We start from the raw sequence: 20,570 nt of genomic DNA, 5'->3' as shown, positions 1-20,570 counted from the left end.
TCTCCAATGAAAACAACACATATGTTAAAATATTTGATTGTTATAAAAATAATGATTGTTATCCTAAAAACTTGGCCTGTCTGCCACTGGTTGGACAAACCAGTTTACATGTTGAGCAGCCTAAACAAACACATCAATGGTTTGAAAGGGTTACAGAAGTTGCTTTCATATACAGCTTGTGTAAAACATAAATATGGTGCATTTGTCACCTATTTCAGCAATTTTACAGTAATTCACCATGTTTAATGTATGACAGCAGCCTGGAGTCTCTGCTTCACTCTTCTGAATCTATGAATAACTATCGTATAGTGACTCTGAATATTAAAATAGATAAAATACAAGAAAATATTTTAACATCCAAAAAGGTCATACAGCTTTTTTTGCAGAAAATTACTTTGTTTATTTTAAATTTGGTTAATTCTTAATGTTTTTATTTAATTTTTATATTCAAAAGGCAAACTGCATTAGCTATGTTTCCATCCAAAGTTATGAATTTAAGTTGTGTGCAAAACTAGAATTTCGCATAAATCATTTGCAAATTTCTATCCCATGTGTTCAAGAGAACAATATTAACACTTCCTGGGAAATTGTAATAATAAAAATGTAAGTTGCTGCAATCTGTCTCTTTTCCCCTCCGTCATTAATGAGTTTGCCTCAGAGCGTCAGACAAAACACAATAAACGCTGTCATGTTCTCTTGCGTTCGAATGCTGGTGTTTGGGAACGCAATCGTGTGAGACGCTTCTGGAGGGAATTAAACCAAATTAAAAATGGAAATGGTGGATGGAAACATAGCTATTGATGTTGAGCCACTGTGGTTTAGGTGTGGTGGGTCTCTCAGTCTGTCATCAGATCATTTAATTGAAAGCATTGGATGTGAACTCAGAGAAATACTACAGCTTGTATTCCTCAGAAACAAATTACAGATGCATCAAGTGTATACGAGTCAACACATATAATCTAATAAGACGTGTCGAAAGTCTTGATCTGCGTATGGTTGCAGCCTCTGCCCACCTTTCACATTTAATATAGTCAAGAGAGTTAAGAGTGGCATAAAATACACAATATATGGTAACTCAATTATGTCCACCAAGGGCTTCTGTGTCTTCTGAGGTAGTAACAGTAAATCTCGCCAGCTATGAATCAACAAAACAAGAGTGTTTATAGTCAGTGCAGTTCCTTGTTTTAAAGAAGGATGGAGGAATTTGCCCCATCATCTATTCACAGCATCTTCAGGGTTACAAATCCAGGATGCTTACAGATCTTTAAGCACCGGCACCTGCTTGCTTCCGTCATCAGAATCGATGTGTTTCTTCCATACAGAAGTTCGACTGAGGCACAGACCTGAGGTTTGCCTTCAAGGGCATTGCATGTGAATTTCTGGTTCTGGTGATCTGTTTTTAGCCGCAAACAGCAGGGATCAGGCGACGTCTCAGACAGACGTGTTGGTCAAACTACGGTTCTGACAATAAATCTCAAAAAAGCCCGCTCTGATCCATGTCGGAGAATCTTATTTCTGGGACTGGAAATAGATTCTCTACAAAACAAGTTTTCAGGTTTCCACAGCTGATTTTATCCTCATGGAGCAGCTAGTAAATGCATAAATTAGTATTATTAATGTACATTGTCAATACAGTATTGATGCATACTGTAACTCTACAATCACTGGATTGGAAAGCACAACAACCCACTATCCAATAAGACTTTCTACACCAAGCGTTGTCGGGCCACCTTGATAGCCAGCTTGTATTAGAATAGCAGGTCTCCTCCCATTTTAGAGAGTCGTTTGAAATGAGACTATAGCAGAGACAAGAAAACCGGTCTTGTAATACAAGATAAAAGGCCTTGACCCTGGAGCATTTCTCAGGGTCATGCTGAGACAACACTCCCCTTGTTAGGGTCATTATTAGAGTGCTTTGTTACTCATAGCTCTTGTATATCGCCCAGCACCACTGATGCTCAGGTAGAGGCAGATCAAGCACTCCCTCCCATTTGGGTCAGTTTTGAGTAATCATTTGTTACATTTATATAGCGCTTTTCTAGGTACTCAAAGCACTTTACATATGGAAGGGGGAATCTCCTCAACCACCACCAATGTGCAACATCCACCTGGATGAAGCGACGACAGCCATATTGCACCAGAACGCCCACCACACACCAGCTTATTGGTGGAGAGGAGACAGTGATGAAGCCAATTAGTATATATAGGTATGAATAGGAGGCCATGATGGACAGAGGTCAATGGGCAAATGTGGCCAGAATGCCAGGGTTAAACTCCTACTCTTTTTCCGAAGGACATCCTGGGATTTTTAATGACCACAGAGAGTCAGGACCTCGGTTTAACGTCTCATCCGAAGGACGGTGCTCTTAGACAGTATAGTGTCCCCATCACTTTACTGGGGCATTAGGACCCACACAGACCACATGGTGAGCACCCCCTACTGGCCTCACTAACACCTCTTCCAGCAGCAACCTGGTTTTTCCCAGGACCAGGCTCAACCTTGCTACACTCCCTTAGAGCTGACGCCCATGACATTCGGAGTGGTAGGCCTTACTGTGGGCCTCCTCAATAGTCCGGTAGCATAAGGCTTGTACTCCCCTTGCTTCAAGGGTCGATAAGCAATTATGCTGAGTATACTGCCCATCGGTAATGTGAAATAAATATACCCAGGCCCACAGATTCTGTGAGAGCATCTTGCTTCTGATGCTAGCATTGCTAGTAGTCTCGCTATCAAATAGTGAGGCCTTAACAGGCCTCCTTGAAGGCGGCTCCCCAACGAGTTGGGTGCTGAGCATTACAAAAACATTGAGTATCACGTTGCAAGCTCCCATGGAGCCTCCCTGATTCTAGTCCAGAGCCTGGTAAATACTTACAAGGTTGAGCCTAGTACTCCAAACCTCATCTAGAGGTTCATTCTGTTGAGTACTTAGTTCCCTAAGTCTGACCAGAAGGTTGAAGGACTCTTGCGAGGCCTCCTTGTTAGATCAGCCCCCAGAGCTGGAGCTACTCCCCTCACTAGGCTCCCTTTAGTGTGCCCAGCCTCCAACGGGCTTTGAAAAACAAGCACTCTGTAGATCAAGGATGAAGTAACACCCTTCGTTTGCAAGAGTTAGAAAGCGCTCAGTTCTGCTATCAGGATACCCGTCTCTATGATCCGGTGTGAGCTGGTTTACTGCCACTATCTGCAGTCCTCCCCATCGGATGCCTCTATAAGTTGAAGCAAATAATGGTAGAGACTCTGTTTCGGAAATAGATAGGTTGCTGGCAAAACTAGGTCAGTAAAGTAGACCAGGCATTTGGGGTTGACTTTATGTCCCCTTTAGAAAGTGACTGGATTGGGCTCCTATCGGACCCTCTGGCCATATTCCCTCAAAGGAACCCCTTCAATTGGAAGTTGTTGGTTCCAAGACTGAGCGACCTTTTATTCTGGAAAATACAGTACACATCTTTTTCCTAGGAGTTGAACCCATGATTTTGTTGTTGCCATGTTCTTCTGTTTGATCTAGAGAAACACTGTTTCCATGTTCTTCACAGTATGGTTGATGCCAATGAACTGAGGAGAGATGAGGTGAAGGCACTGAAGGAGGTTTTCCTGCTGCTGATGCAGTCATCAGAACCCAAAGCGTCTGACATCCGGGGCTCCGGTCCTCCAGCGCACATGCACAGCTCTAGTGCTCCACCCAACATCCCTGAATCCAGTCCTCCGCCCATCACACACAGCTCTAGTGCTCCACCTAACATCCCTGAATCCAGTCTACCGCCCATCACACACAGCTCGAGTGCTCCACCCAACATCCCTGAATCCAGTCCTCCGCCCATCACACACAGCTCGAGTGCTCCACCCAACATCCCTGAATCCAGTCCTTCACCGATCACACACCGCTCTAGTGCTCCACCCAGCATCCCTGAATCAAGTCTTCCGTCCAGCTCCTGCAGCTCCAGTGTTTGTCTGGATCCCGACTCGTCCATCCCACTGACTGACAGGTGCGTCTAACATTCAGCATTGTCAGAGCAGCATTGTGATGTTAAATGACAGATGTTTTCTATTTCCGTAAAGCAAGATACATTTAGAAACAAAATGACTGTATCAAATGTATCAAAGTTAAGAGACTTTATACTTAAAACAAGAACAAATATCTGCCAATGGATTCAGAAAAGTAAGATTAACTCAAAAGGGAAAAAAGATTATTCACTTTCAAGGGAACTCGTGTTGCGTCGAAACGCTGTGGAAACCCTGTGGGAACGCCCCTGCGTGATTGCATCGTGAAGCACGTATGGAATCAGTCCAATGGCATGACGGAGCGTCATATGTGGTTGACGCCATTGACCAGAAAACTATAAAGCATACCTGAACCAAAAAAATTACATAAACCATCAGTGGGGTCTGCGGTCGCGCCCCTTATTCAAACTGGCTCCCCAGATCCTCCTTTGGGCTCAATGGAAACTGCTCTCTCTGAGGGCAGCATATATTCTGGGGTATTTAAATCAGGGAGCAGACATCCTGACGAGGCAGGGGCCGAGGCCCGGGGTATGGAGACTCCACCCCGAGGTGATAGATAGATCTGTTCGCATCTCAAGAGATGATACACTGTCCACTTTTGTTCTCCCTCACTATGGTACAGAAGTGGCCGAGGCTACGTCTGTACGCCTTTCCCCTGGTTGCTTTCTTCCCAGGAGTTCTGCAGAGAGTTCGCTGGCACGGGGCCCGTCTGCTGTTAGTAGCCCTGTGCAGGCCGACCCGAGTATGGTTCTTGGACCTGATGTCTCTCCTTGACAGCTCTCCTCTTGAGATTCCGCTTAGGGGGGGCCTTCTCTCTCAGGGGAGCGTGTTGATCCTTTATCCCCGCCCAGAATTGTGGAAACTGTGGGTTTGGCCTCTGAGGGGGCCCAGCTCATGAGTTCAGGTTTCTCAACCGAGGTTGTTGAGACCATCCTCCACTCCAGAGCTCCCTCCACGAATAAACTCTACGCCTATGAAGTGGAACTGAAGTGGAGATTTATCACTTTCTGGTGTGGAGAGCACCAGCTGGACCCAATTAACTGGCCATTGGGTGCAGTGCTGGAGTTCCTGCAGGAACGTTTCTCCACAGGGTTATCCTCCTCCACACGTCCACACTAAAAGACATTCCGCACAAGGAGGCTTGCCTGGGATTTGGCCATTGTTTTAGAAGGCCTTTCTGTGGCTCCCTTTGAACCTATTGAGGACGTTTCTGAGAAGTTTCTTAGTGTAAAGACTGTCTTTCTCCTCGCTATTACACAAGCTCTCTCGATATCTCCCTCATGCCTGGAATTTGCGCCCGCTATTGTAAAGGCTTTTCTTCAACCTAGACCGAGTTATGTTCATAAGGTTACTAATATTGTAAGACCTATAGTACTGCAGGCTTTCGGTCCTCCTCCTTTCCGGACGTCAGACCAAGAGATACTAAATCTGAATACTAAATTCCCTCCAAGATGTTTGTGATGCGGCAGGCTGGTCCTCACCCCTCACATTCTTGAGGTTCTACAACCTTGACCTCGGCTCCACTCCAGGGAGCTTTCATCTGAATGTGTGCACTGACTTCACACAGACTGACACTTGCTCCTATGGCATTGTGGGTATAGCGTTTCCACAGCGTTTCGACGCAGTGCGAGTTGCCCTGAAAGGGAACATCTCGGTTACGTTTGTAAAATTAGTTCCCTGAACAGACGCTGCGTCACCCTGGCATGCTCCCGGCATGCCCGTGATCGACTTGCTTCAGTCTATCCGAAGCTGACATTATTTGGTTCAGGTGTGCTTTATAGTTTCCTAGTCGATGACGTCACCCGCCTATGTCGTTCCTTCACGCCATTGGACTAACTCCATACGTGCTTCACGACGCAATCACGTAGAGGCGTTCCCACAGCGTTTCGACGCAGCGTCGAAATAAACATTTATGATTATTATCAATGTTGAAAACAGTTTTTTGTGGAAACTGTGATACACTTTATTTTTCAGGATTCTTTGATGAATAAAAAGTTAAAAAGAACAACATTTATTTTAAATAGAATCTTTTGTAACATTATAAATGTCTATATTTTTCAATTTAATGCGTAATAAAAGTATTAATTTCATTTTTTTTTTTCTGACTGAGCCCAAACTTTTAAACGGTAATATATATTTGCTAAAAGTTTATTTAGTCCACTTCCAAAGCCTGAATATTTAGAGCAACAATGCTGATGTCGTGGGTTTCTCTGTGAGCGCCTTAACACTAGAATCTGCGAGTCCATTGATTTCAATGTGGATGTTGCACTGCAAAGTTATTAGAAAGTGATGCTCCATCATGTGAAGAAAACTTTTGCTGCATCACACTCTGATGAGCAATGAGAAAAGTTGTGCTTCTGATTCACTCTCCTGCATTATTTCCCACTCCCTCAAAATGCATCTTTCATTATTCCTTTCATTATTCCTATTTGTTCTGTCAGTTTCTCTAGTATGAAAGCGCCTGACACACTAAGGGCCTTTTGTAGCAATGAAGGCAGCGAGCAGGCTCTGCTTTGAGTGTGTCTCATCACGGTTATTCCTCTTGATTTCAGGGTTGTGTTCCTGTTAGAGCTGGCGTTCCTCTCTCTGCAGTTCCAGCAACATCACATGGCGTCCGACTGCCTGAAGGAGCTCAGCGCCTCAAATGCCACCGTAAACACTCATGCTTCCTCACACAGCGCTGCTTTCCTCGCTCACCCTTGCTCCCTGTTGTTTTTGTAAACACAAAGGTCTTGTGTTGTGTTCCTGAAGGTCGGTCAGCGCATAATGATGGAGTGTGTGCAGTGTGAGCTCGACCTTAACAAGAACAGAGACGGGATTGAGAACTACTCCAGATCCGGCGTGGAGGTGCTGCTTGCTTTTTTCAGACCCAGAAGGCATCAATGTTTTATTACTGTGGACTGTTGTTTATGTTTGAGGCATTCGGAAAGTTTTTTTTGGTTTGAAAAAGATATTAATATTTATTCGCAAACCATATAAGCAACTTTGGCAGTTTTTCCCTTCTCCAGAGCTGTTCATATATTCATGCATTTATTTATTTCTATAGCACATTTAAAACTACTCATGCTTGCCAAAATAATTTATATACGGTAGTAAAAAATATCAACAGCATTTGTAAATCGGACAAATAAACAGTGACACTTTACAATAAGGTTTCATCTGTTTACATTAGTTATTATGAACTATGGACACATACTTCTAAAGCATCTTAATTAATGTTTTTGAAACATTTATTAATACATTATTAAAATAAAAAGTTAGTATTATTTAATGGACCTCAGATGACATCAACAAACTAACTAACATTAACAGAGATTAATCAATACTGTAACAAATATGCTCATAGTTAATGCATTCGTTTTTAAATACAAATATCGAAACACATGTACCGGTAATACAACATTGGTTTAATTTAGATATGTATATATTTCATTTAAAAATTATTCAAAATTATTTAGCTAAAAATCAACAACAACAAAAAACAGTCCAATATATATTCCCTGAAAACAATATTTTACACAATTGTGTTTTAAGTTTTAAGATTTTTGTACTTTTTTTTTTGCAGTGACAAAACAGTTATTTGTTATTTCAGTATTCTTTATACACAGTTATTGTATTTATTAATATTTTGATTGAATTGCATTATATACAAATATGATCAGTTTTCATGTTGTCATGTGCTTTTGTTATTTGTATTATACATTTTTTTACATTAATATATAGCCTTTTTGTTTTCATTTGAGTAATTTTAGTACTTCAACTTAAACATCAATTTCGGTTAGTTCCCAAGGCAACATTTATATATTTTTTTAAGTTTAATTTTAATAATCTAATATTTCATATTTTTTTATTTCAGCTTTGTTTCAATTACTAAAAACAATTCTCTTTCACTTTTATGTTAAATTGCCAAAATAAAACTTTATAGCTGGGAATTATAAGTACAGTATATAAACGACCATACAATAACAATGACTTTCTCCACTACAAAAAGGCCACAAGAGTTTCAGATAAAGATGACGTTTCACATGCATTTCTAATGAAAATTAATTTTTAATCCTACACTTCTTTAATGAGTGTGTTTCTGTGTGTCTCGGCTCTTGCAGCTGCAGCTGAGTGTGACCGTGCGGTTGGATGCGTTGCTGCAGACGGCGCTGAAGGCAGGAGACGCCGGTGTGTGTCAGGCGGTGTGTGTGTGTCTGTGGAACGCGTGTCTGCCGCTCCTCCAACACAACCTCCGGAAGAGAGTCCAGAAGCCTCTACTCACACTCGCTCGAGCGCTGGACGCCACTGACAGGTCTGTGTGTGCTGCGAGAACACATCGTCCTCAGTGTGTCTGTCCTGTTCTTAAATCAAGATGCATTTACTGGAGAGTCTCGGTTAACGAGAAGTGTATCAAAATCTGAAAAAGGGATCCGAAAAATCTACTTAATTTAAATTCAAAACAAGTTCATTTTTTTGACCCCACTGGCAAATATTTGTTCTAGTTTTAAGCATAACGTCACTTTTTATTTTCAGTAAACAACACTTGTTATCTTCTGTCCTTTTGCTTCTCCAGTAAATGTGTCTTGATTTAAGAATGTTTCGAGAAGAACATGAGGAATCTAAAGGGGTTGTTCAGCTCTTCTTTTGGAGCCATTATAGGAATAATTCTCCCGTATAAGAAACTTCTGTCATCATTTACTTCATTGTATGCATTCCTCTCCTCTGTGGAACATAGAAAGAGATGTTTAGCAGAATATAAAACATCTGTGTGTGTGTCTCCGTGTGTGTGTGTGTGTGTGTGTGTGTGTGTGTGTGTGTGTGTGTGTGTGTGTGTGTGTGTGTGTGTGTGTGTGTGTGTGTGTGTGTGTGTGTGTGTGTGTGTGTGTGTGTGTGTCCACAGCATGCTGCTGGAAGTGTCGGGTCAGGTTCACGCTGAGCTGGCCGCTGTAGACGAGGAGGATGAGAAGCTGGAATCTGCCGTGAAACACCTCCAGAAAGCCGTTGATCTGGATGTTTCCTCCGAGCATCTGTCCTCCTCTCTACACCTCCTCCACCTGCGCTCCTCCGTCCACAGCGCACACACACACACTCGCCCCGAGGACCAGGCCGCCAGACTCATGCAACAGGTGCGCCCGTGTGGAGGAAGATTACACTCATATGAGTGACAAAACATCGTGTTGTGATGTGTTTTTCAATAGAACTATTTTTAGCTTGACAACCGCGTATTAAAAATGCAGCATGAGATGTAGAAAAACAGCCAGATGCGACACACTGGCCACATCGCCTGTGTGATGGACATACACCAAAAATACTAAATTACAGAGATGGAACAAATCGCCTGATCAATGCAAAACATGCTTTTCTTACTTAGTATTTTTGTCTTGTTTCCAGTCCAAATGTCTAAAAATTCTTAAATCAAGAAGCTTTTACTAGATGAGTGAATTGACATAAGAAATTATATCTCGTTTTCTGAAAAAAAGAACGAAAAAGTAATTAAGTGAGTTTAAGGTAAATTAAGATTTATTTTTGTTTCCCATTTGAATTAAGATATTTATATTTCACGTTGGCAGATTATTTAGCTTGTTTTTTAAGACTTAAATTATATCTTGTTTTCTGAAAAATAATAATAATAATCTAAATTAAGTAATTTTACTTACTTCTAGTTTGCTTCTTGATTTAAGAATTTTTTAATATTTGGACTGGACAAAAATACTACGTAAGAAAAGCATTTTTTGCAGTGATGTACATACTGTAGACTAAAAATAAAAAATAACAGATTAATGTTAGTTAATTAACATTAGTTAATGTATTAGATTAACTATGAGCAATATATATACTGTATATATATATTTTAAACATTTATTAATCTTTGTTAATGTTACTTAAAAAAAATTAGTTCACCGTTCTTTGACTGACATTAACAAATACAACTTTTGATTTATTTAAAAAATCATTAGTAAATTATGAAATTAACATTAACTAAGATTAATCACTAGAAGTATTGTTCATTCTTAGTTCATAACTAATGCAGTTAACTAATGTTATGAAATTAAGCCTCATTGTTACAAAAGATTCTGTTTGAAATAAATGCTGTTCTTTTGAACTTTCTATTCATTCATAATAATCCTGACAAATAATATGCATCTGATAAAAATCATAACTGTGTCTTGAGCATCAGATCATCATATTACACTGATTTCTGGAGGATCATGTGACGCTGAAGACTGGAGTAATGATGATAAATTCAGCTTTTGATCACAGGAATAAATTACACTTTACTGTATATTCACATAGAAAATGGCTATTTATATTCTAATAATATTTAGCAATTTTTACAGTTTTTACTGTATTTTTGATCAAATAGATCAAGCAGAAGAAGAGAGACTTCTTTTAAAAGCATGAATCCCAGTATTTGCCGTGCGTGTGAACCCTCGGCACTGCTGGTCAGACGGCCGCTCACAGGTGTAGCATCAGAGCTGTGCTGGAGGAACTGTATTGATTATGTAATATTATTCTGACAGGCTGCAGAGGGAAGAGGGCGTGAGGTTGTGAGAAAGCGACGCCCCCTGCTGGTCAGTGCTGGAATCGCTCTGGCACCGGATGCTTTCCGAACCGTTCTCGATGCTGACCGCAAAATCAAAGGTTCCAGTTTGTGTTGTTAATGCTGTTAATCACAGGCCTGGCTTTGAGACGTTATGCTGATAGTAGCGTAGAAGTGCCGTTTGACAGATTCCCATGTCAGATCTACATGTGGAATATCAATCCAGCCCTCCGTTAGTCCCATAAGTCTGTGCGTTAGCCATGCCTTTCTGAAAACTGTTACAAGATGCTTTATTTTATGTATCACCGATACTTACAAGTTGAAGTTGGTTTATTTCTGAAGCACATTTAAAAATGGCCACAGGCCGACCAAAGTGCTGTACAACAATAGTACTAAAAATACACAGAAATTAAGAAGAAAAAAACAGTTAAGAGCAAAAAAAATAAAAAAATTTAAAAGCCAAAAAGAAAAGATGAGTTATAAGACAAGATTTGAACTCGGATAGAGAGGAAGCCATTCTCATAAAATTTGAAGACGTGTGTGTGTGTGTGTGTGTGTTGTTGTTGTAATCCAGAAGCTCATGATGACTTTACTGTTATTACACTTTGTGTTTGCATGAGTCATTTCCAACTGTACTCGAGGCGTACTGAGCTGGGTTTATTGTGTTTTGTGGTTCTGTTTCTCTAGGTGACGGAGACCAAGATCATGTGACACATCTCGCCGCTAAAGCCCAACATCACATGACCTGTGTGCAGGAGGTCGAAGGTCATTTGGCTGGACTTGACAAGAGCTCAGATGATAAAGAGAGGTGTGTGTGTGTGTGTGTGTGTGTGTGTGTGTGTGTGTGTGTGTGTGTGTGTGTGTGTGTGTGTGTGTGTGTGTGTGTGTGTGTGTGTGTGTGTGTGTGTGTGTGTGTGTGTGTGTGTGTGTGTGTGTGTGTGTGTGTTTTCATGACATTAAAATGTTGGAATAGTTATTTACACTGGCTGTCAAAAGTTTGGAGTAATTGCTGCATTTATTTGTTATTTCTTCAGTGTCACATGATCCTTCAGAAATCAGTATAATATGATGATTTGCTGCTCAAGAAACATTTATGATTATTATTATCAGTGTTGAAAACAGTTCATATTTTTGTGGACACTGTGATACACTTTTTTCAGGATTCTTTGATGAAAAGAACAGCATTTATTTGAAACATAATATTTTGTAACATTATAAATGTTAATATTAATGCATCCTTTCACAATAAAAATATAAATGTTATTTTTTTCTCCAAACTTTTGAATGGTCAAGTCAATTCATTTTCATTTATACAGCGCTTTTAACAATGTAGATTGTTTCAAAGCTGCTTTACAGAGATAAACGTATAATTTAAGGTAACAGATTGTTTTGGCTTTATAGCGGTTCTTGAATAATGTTATTTTCCAGCTAAAGTTAGTTTTGATTGATTCACTTCCGTCAAAATGATCAATGCACGGTTTCTCAACAAAAATCTGAAGCACATCTCACTCCCAAAAGCCATTGCATGTGTTCATTAAAATAAATCTGGCTCTGAATCCCTGCATTCACCCCAGAATCCATCATTACACTGGAAATAAACTTTACTCTTCTGTTTCTTCTGCAACGAGGGAACATGCGAATAAAACCAGCAGAGCCAAAGCAGGAACTCGTGACTGAAGCTCAGACGCGAGCGAGTCGGTCTCATGTTGTTCCTGTGGTGTGTGTTTGTTCCTCAGGGTGAGACTGTGGGCGTCTCTGGCCAAGATGGCCCGAAAGCAGGAGGTGTTTGATGTGTGTCGAGCGGCCTGTCGCTTCTGTCTGCTGTATGATGACGGGCGCTGGGAAAACACCAGTAAGTGAGAGCTGGGATTACTGGAATGATGTGGAGCTGCTGTATGTGGAGGACACAGCTCGTGTTTCTACAGGGTTCCCACGGGTCCTTGAAATCCTTCAAAGTTTGTCAATCTGAAGAAAAACAACAACATTTCAAGGCCCTGGAAAGTTTTGGAAAATAAACACACACAGATACACGTCCTTGAAAGTGCTTGAGTTTATTTTGTGCAAGAAGTTTTCTGTAAAAAATTCCATATTATTCCCACCGGTCCGCTAATGTGTTATTCCGCCAACACTTGGTGGCCTGTGCTCACTAGCTTGCTTGATTATCGTTAGTTACGCGCATTTACGTGTTACGTTTAGTGTGTCCTGCGTGAGGAGCTTTGTGTTGCACGTTGCCATGACGTTCACGCGCGCAAAACTGTAAAGGCCCGTTCACACCAAGGACGATAACTATAAAGATAACGAAAAAGATATAATTCTAAAAATCGTTCTCCATATTAAAGAATAACAGAGTTCACACCACAACTATAACGATAAAGATATGAGGAACGATATCGTTGGGATCACTTTCAGAACGATTTTTTTCCAGCTGTCCAACGATAAAACACTGACAGCCAATCAGAATCCATTCTAATTTAAAGGTCTCGCGCATTTAAAATGGCAGATGACATCGCGTGCTTAGAATAAAAAGACCGTTATCGGTCGTTGGTGTGGACACATATCTTTATCGTTATCGTTATCTTTACCATTATCGTCCTTGGTGTGAACGGCCCTCAACAATGTAACTTACAACGTAACACAATGTAACCTTGCTCTCACTTAAAACGTGTCCCCACATTAAGATCCTTGAATATGAGGGTTTTGGACCTGGAATATCCTTGAAAGGTCCTTGAATTTGAAGTTAACCGAGGTGTGGGAACCCTGTTTACAAGAGATGTGTGTGATATTACAATAACTTAATGTTCAGACTCTTATGGGACAGTTGGATTTCCCTGAAGACTGTCTCGAGCTCGCATGAGTTTGACACGGTCATTACGTGTGCAATTCTGTTTGATGATATTAGGATCTTAGAAATGACACACAATTCACCTTTAAACAATATTTGGAATATGCAATTATTTATTGAAAGCGATTATTTTTGGTGCAAACTCGTTTATACTCTGATTGTCTACATTTTCTCCTAGATATCAAGTGTTTTATGTTTTTACTTTATGCTCACTTATGTTTGCTGGTGTTATTGACTTTCTTTAAAGATTTAATTTCAAGCTTAAGTCTTAAAAATGCCCAGAACTGAACAGTGAAGGACTCGGACTGACTCGACCCGTCTGTCGACTATCATTAATGTTTCACGAGTCTTCTGAAGTGACCGATTAGTTAATCACATCCTCAGGCCTTCATGATTCTGATGAATAGAAAGATAAACAGTTATTTATTCACACAAATTACTTAAGTGGAATTCAGAAATGAATGACGGTAATTATGAGACAAGACATGTACTGTAATCACCAGAAGATCTGGATGTTTCAATGAAGGAATCATGAAATCATCAAACTGGTATTGATCACAATCTGGCGTGACTATAATTCAGTTTATACGTGTTTTTGTGTACCGTTGATAAAGAATATGGGGAATAATATTACTAATTTAGCCTGTTTATGAGACAAAAGGCTTGTGTCCACATGTCCAGGTGTGTTCTGAATCTGGTGATGGATCCCTCACGTGTGTTTGCAGGTAAACTGAAGAACAGAGCGAGTCCCGAGCGGAGGAACCGGACTGATCCGCTTCTGCGTCTGTTAGCTGAGGTCCACTTCATCAACGCTGAGGTAATACTCGTTCTGCTATGGCTTTATGGGTAACAAAAACAGAAATTTTTGCCCCAATATCTTGAATTTTTGGGATGGATTGAGATTTAAATGAGATAAAATGCAATAAAATGAACACTTAAAGTCCTCCTGTAGTCAATAATTTTATTTCTTAATAACATTTAAATGTTTTTTCCTTGTCTTCATGCCTTAAAATAGCTTGAATGTAACTCGACACCCTTGCCTAATTTAGTATGCGTGGTTCTATGAATATGCAAATGAGCCCCGCCTCCACTCACTCACTCACTCAGAGATCCACTGGTGGACGATCACATGTTGATCTGATTGGATACAAGGTAGTGTGTGACGTCAGAAACGCCAGCGATTTCAAAGCGTGTTTGTGAGACTGTCTTTGGTTCACTGCAGTTTTAAGCAGAAAATACTCAGCAATGCTGTCCACTTATGAACTTACACATGGTGTGTGTTAAAGCAGATTAATAACACCACATAGACACATAAGCAACATTAAAAGCTGGATTCTCACCACAGGGGGACTTCAAATGTATATTTTTGGACCACTAGTCTGAAAGTAGACAAATTATGAAAGCAAAATAGACAAAATCACATTGCCCAGTGCATGAAAAAGCAAAGTTTTCTCCTAAAGTGTCTTAGACAGCCTCTATAGGCAGGAACTAAACAGTTGAAATAGATCCTCAGTGTTTCTGAGCACCTGCAGTTGTTGTAGGAACATTAATGTAATGAAGGGACGTTAGAGAAGCACAAAAACACTGAATCTAAGCTGTGTTTTAATCATTTATTCTCCCTCATTCCCTCGTATCAGACCAAATGTGGATCACAAACCCAGTCTGGAGCCGCACGGGTATATCTGTGGCAATAGCAACTATACATTGTATGGGTCAAAATTATGTTTTCTTTCTTTTATGACAAAAATCATGAGGATATTAAGATCATGTTCCATGAAGATATTTAGTAAATATCCTACCGTAAATATATAAAACATGTATTTCTGTGAGTGAATGCAGCACAATCGTGAACATAAATGCACAACTTTAAAGGAGATTTTCTCAATGTTTAGATTTTTTTGCTCCTCAGATTCCAGATTTACAATAGTTGTGTCTCGACCAAATATTGTCCTATCCTAACAAACCACACATCAATGGAGAGATTATTAATTCAGCTTTCAGATGATGTATACATCTCAATTAAAAAAAAATGTACCCATGTGACTGGTTTTGTGGTCCAGGGTCACATTTGACTCACTTTCTTATGTGGAACACAAAAGAAGAATTTGTAAATGGCATTTGTGTAAATGTGGTATGAAAACGAGATGAAAATGAATAAATTCTCCTCGTTCCACAGCATATGGGTTTGTAAGTCAGTAAATGATGTAATTCTAATTTTGGCTGAAATATTGTTTCACTCAATCATGTGCCGGTTTTTTAACGACTCCATTAGACCTCCAGGATGATCTGGGTAATTATGTCTTCAGAGACGCTTTGCTTTGAGATTTTGGCACAGTGAGTTCGAGAAGCGATGACCTTGACAAAAGCAGAGCGGCGTCTCTTTGAAAAGCACATCACTTTGTTCTCGGCGAACATGTTTCCTCTGTTTTTGAAGGGGTTGATTTTTCAAAAGGCGTCCTTTTAATTTGATGAGCGTTTCCATCCGGGGAAGTGAAGGGATGTGAGATCCTCATGGACACGCGAGGCTTTGATCCTCAGTCGTCCTGTGTGAACCGTTCAATCCCATCAGCCCCCACTGGAGAGGAATTACAGACCATGAGAGTCTCTGCTGCACAACATGTTATGCAATGATTATTAAACCCTGTGAAAGCCTATGAAATAATACTCGGAAAAATCTTTGGGATAAAAAACTATCCCAAAAAATAAATGGAACTTTTTATTGACAAAATACTTTTTATTTTAATCTAAAAAGTTGTGCATTTTGTATCATATTTGATACATCAGGCTTTTATGGCTCATGATATAGTGAGAATATGGAGGAAAAACGGCTCAGTTTTAGTCAAACTGAGCAAAAATATGATGAAATTCTGATGCTTGTAATGTAAACCAATGAGATTTGTATTAAAGGATAGCAGATACTTGCATAAAATGCATATAAATATTGATATCTGCCAATAATATGATATTTAAATCCTTTTATGATCTGTAGTATTAAAACATATAATGCAATGCAATACAATTATGATTGACAGATGAACAAATAAAGCTTCCTCAAAGGCCTGATGATCATATTTGATGCTTATGATTTTTATAGTAAAAGATAAAAGATGTCTGGATAATGAAGTAAACCTGCATTAGTCCAGCTAAAATATTACTAACAATATCAAATTTATAAAACAGTCCAAACTATCAATCAGAGACAGAATTATATTTTTCAGCATTTATTTTTTTATTTTTAGAGGCCTTAGAAATATGCGTATCAAATATGATTTATAGGGTTAATTGAATACAACAGAAATATTTATAAAGGCTTAGCTATAGTGATTTAGTTCAAGTTCTCATTAAAATTGGCATCCCATAAATCACAGCTTTGTGTTGTCTAGGTAACCATCCTAAAACTGCGCTCTGAGGGGGTGGAGCTAAACGGCTCTGCTGTGACACCTGATGAAAGAAGGACACGCCCACCCGAGGAGGACGACGCCCACTGGACCCTGTACAGGTGAGCAAAACACCCTTATGAATATTAATAACCCTGACTCGTTTACATGCGTGTCTCTGTGTGACAGACTCTCGTCTCAGAAGCTGATTGGATGTTAAGCGTGTTATATTGCGCTCTGTGGACCTGAACAGACAAGATAATCACAGAGAGACGCTCTATGCCACATCCCAGCATGCATTAAATGACTTTCCGAGATTATAAACAGCATGAAACTATGAGCTTGAGAGGCGTGTGAAGCACAGATAAACAAAGCTGTTCTTCGCCAACAGACCGGCTGATCACATATTCACATATTCAGCCATCATGACACTAGATTCAGCTTTATTGTGTAGCTCAGTTAGCAGCGAGCCAGAAGCGGCACGTAGAATTTAAATACATTTTATGGTGTGTGTAAATTGCCATATGATCATTGTGATGAGAGAAAGGCATCATAAAAGTGCAGAACACAAGTCAAGTCTCAATCTAAAGTCTCATCAGTATGTTATATTAGTAATATTGTATAATTAAATAGTGAGATAATTCAGAATAGTTACAGTAAATGGTTAAATATTGCTTAGCATCAGTTTACTTTTTGCAACTGTGGCCTATATATATATTTTTTTTTAGAAAAGGGAAAATTTAAAATTTTCAAATTGTAAAAAAAATTGAAATAAATCAAATGTATTTAATAAATTAATTCATTAATTAACATTCATGAATGTAAATGTACCCAAATTATCCCGAAGGCTATTTTCCATCAGATGAGAAGTACAATTACAACAACAACTAGAACTAGAACTTGTAAACAACTCTGTAAAATACAATTAAACATATTATACAAAAAGACGATATATATGTACACACAAAAATAAAAAATACAGCTATTGTTATAAGTTAAATAATACTAATTATAATGAAATTGTTAATGGTAATAATAGAGGAAGCAGCTTTAATGTTCACATTGTTTACTGACCTAAACAAATTATATAAATGAAACTTTTATTTTTTTAAATGAAACTAAAATTTGATATAAACTATGAAGTTGTAGGTAGTATAATGTAAATCAATATAAATTAATTATTTCAGAACAAAAGTGCAATATATTAATATTAGTATACGAGTAATGACATTAATTATAAACATAGCTGTTGTAATCGATTGGTTGTCGTTGACTTTTGTGTCTTTCCTCAGTGATTGGATCAAGGGTTTATCTGCATATGCCACGGGTCACTTCCTGCGAGGGGCGGAGCTGGGGGCGGAGCTTAGCGAGGCGTGGCTGGTGGCTAATGCAGCTGTGTATCTGTGGAACTACAACATCTGGCTTCTGGCCACCAGGGGGCATCGGCTTCTCCTGCCCACGTTCAGCCGTCTCATACAACTGCTCAGACAGACAGGGCATGCTGGGTAAGATATGGGCGTGAGTTACTTTATCACTGATGTTTGATTGGTCAATCCTCTCTAGCACTAGTGTATGTATTAAACATGTATTAAAGTTCAGTGTGTGTGTTTGAGCTCCAGACATGAATGATTGTTGAGAAAAGGGTTTTATTTTATTTTACTTTTTTATTTTATAATTTTTTTATACAATTATATAATTATTTGATATATTATTGTATAACTTTATTAGTTGTGTTTGTTGCATCAGTCCTCACTAGTACTCAATCATGTGTCTCGTTAAAGAGAGGTGTGCTTTTATTGTATTTTATTTTATTTGTTCTATAATATTTTTAATCATTTTATTTTATTATTTTATAATTTTATCGTTATTTTATAAATTAATTTAATTATTATACAATTACATCCTTATTTTTATATTATTTTATTGAATCATTTTATTTAATTATTATATAATTATTTGTATATTATTTATATAATTTTTTCTATATTATTTTTATAAACTTTTATGTATTATTTAATTTTATTATTTTAATTATTCTATAATAACATCATTATTTTTATATTATTTTTTATTATTCTGTAATTATATGGTTTTTTTATATATAAGGTTTTATTTTAGTAATTAATTATTACAATTTTAATCCCAGAGGCCAAGGGAACTTTTATCAGGATCATAGTATCCTGGATCCATGAAATAACTGGCCTTTAAAAATCTGCCGCCTCTATGGGAATTTAACATAACAGTAATATGTTAACAAACATTTACATTTTCCTGACTTATGCACCCTGTATTTTAAGGAAGAACATTTATTTATTTACGGTACATTATTCATTCATAAAGAAAACTGGTGTCCTTAAAGGTTGGAGTTTTCAAAAGATGATTTTTTTATTCCTCTTTTAAGTCAAGTTTAGCATGGGTGTATTCACTTATACGAAGCAATATATATACATATACATGTAATTATATTATTTTATTAGATAATTTTATGTATTTATTTGTCTGTGCTTCATTTCAGAGAGGTGGTTCTGGTGGTCATGCTCTGTGCCGCTGTGGCTCAGGGACTCATCGAGCCGTGGTGTGTGACGCCTGTACGTGCCGATCCGGACCCGCAGGACACAGAGAAGGCAGACGTTCAGCCCACAGCCGAAAAGACCAAGAAAGTGCGAGGAAAGAGCGTGGAGAAATCCGGCCCGACCCACGGCCCTGCGCTGGACGCTGCCGCCATGCAGGACGTGAAGAAAGCTCTGGAGGTGAGCGACTGCTCTAATGAACACAAAAACACACTGGAAACGGCCCCTGTGCAAAGCATTGTGGGTAATCTCAGACCATGAGTAGACCCTCTGAAGGCAGGCCCTGAATTTAAAACAAGCTAAGCACACATTGTGAATGATTATATCATGCAATTCTGACTTTATAACATATAACATGCCCCTGTGCAAAGCATTGTGGGTAATCTCAGACCATAATTAGACTCTCTGCACCCATTGTGAATTAAATTAGAGTTAAAACTAGCTTTCATTTCTTATGACTGACTAACTGTGTAATCCAAATGAGTGGAAATTTTATAAGCAATTCAAATATATAAATCTTGATATATATGAGAAGCATGAGAGTATTTTCCTGATCCAAGTGAGCACTTTTAATGAAAAGAGGCCCATAAAACTCCTTCAGAAATAGATTTGCGGTGTGATCAGCCAGTAAATACACGTTCTGCTGCTTCTCTTCTTTACGCTCACTCTAATTAAATGTCCCTTTGCTGTGTTTGGTGCAGATCTACAGGCCTTTCTCTGCACGTATCAGCCGTAATTCCACATGAAAGCTTTTTTAATATAGGCAAATTATTCACTAACTACTTTTCCTAACACGGCTCTTTTCACACTTGACATGAGAAGCTAATCTCGCTCGTGTTTTTATCTATTTCAAACACGCGTCGGGCAGCATGCCGGCTCGAGCTAACTTAAGTGTGAGGAAGTGCAAGAGCAGAAAGTTTGTGAAGTTCCCAGCAAGCAGTTTTGCGTTTAAAAGACGTCTAATAGCGTCCACACACAGCTCAGACGTCTAGGCTAAGGGATGGGCATTTAAAACAATATATTGCATTCGAATATTCGGGTTCATAATAATCGAATATTCATTTATTTAAATGTCGTTTAACGAGAAATAAGTATTTTTTTACGTTCTTGTCACAATTTCTGAACAAGCTTACATTAGGCAATATACACAACAAGCTCACTATATATCTTAAGATTTTCTTTTAGTTGAAAACATTTTAAGAATATGTGTAAACAAAAAATATAAAGAACAGAAGCTTTTAAGCTCAAAAAGCGCTAC

General features: G+C 38.8%; 1 protein-coding gene across 2 annotated transcripts in view; it reads left to right on the top strand.

The window, feature by feature from the left end:
- cfap46 (cilia and flagella associated protein 46) overlaps positions 1-20,570 on the top strand; it is an 88,440-nt gene that overhangs the window by 9,840 nt on the left and 58,030 nt on the right. The window contains exons 8-19 of one of the 2 annotated variants that reach the window (XM_079635778.1): positions 3,535-3,984; positions 6,553-6,652; positions 6,752-6,847; positions 8,104-8,294; positions 8,883-9,108; positions 10,504-10,624; positions 11,211-11,331; positions 12,260-12,375; positions 14,091-14,182; positions 16,749-16,864; positions 18,035-18,247; positions 19,258-19,492. In XM_079635778.1, coding sequence (XP_079491904.1) covers positions 3,535-3,984; positions 6,553-6,652; positions 6,752-6,847; positions 8,104-8,294; positions 8,883-9,108; positions 10,504-10,624; positions 11,211-11,331; positions 12,260-12,375; positions 14,091-14,182; positions 16,749-16,864; positions 18,035-18,247; positions 19,258-19,492 — 2,077 coding nt within the window. Of the gene's footprint in view, positions 1-3,534; positions 3,985-6,552; positions 6,653-6,751; positions 6,848-8,103; positions 8,295-8,882; positions 9,109-10,503; positions 10,625-11,210; positions 11,332-12,259; positions 12,376-14,090; positions 14,183-16,748; positions 16,865-18,034; positions 18,248-19,257; positions 19,493-20,570 lie in introns of those variants that run through there. The other variant, XM_079635779.1, reaches the window with a different exon arrangement.

Source organism: Phoxinus phoxinus (genome assembly GCF_949152265.1).
Source record: "Phoxinus phoxinus genome assembly, chromosome: 14".
Classification (NCBI taxonomy): Eukaryota; Metazoa; Chordata; class Actinopteri; order Cypriniformes; family Leuciscidae; genus Phoxinus; species Phoxinus phoxinus.
This window is presented reverse-complemented; position numbering and strand designations above follow the sequence as displayed.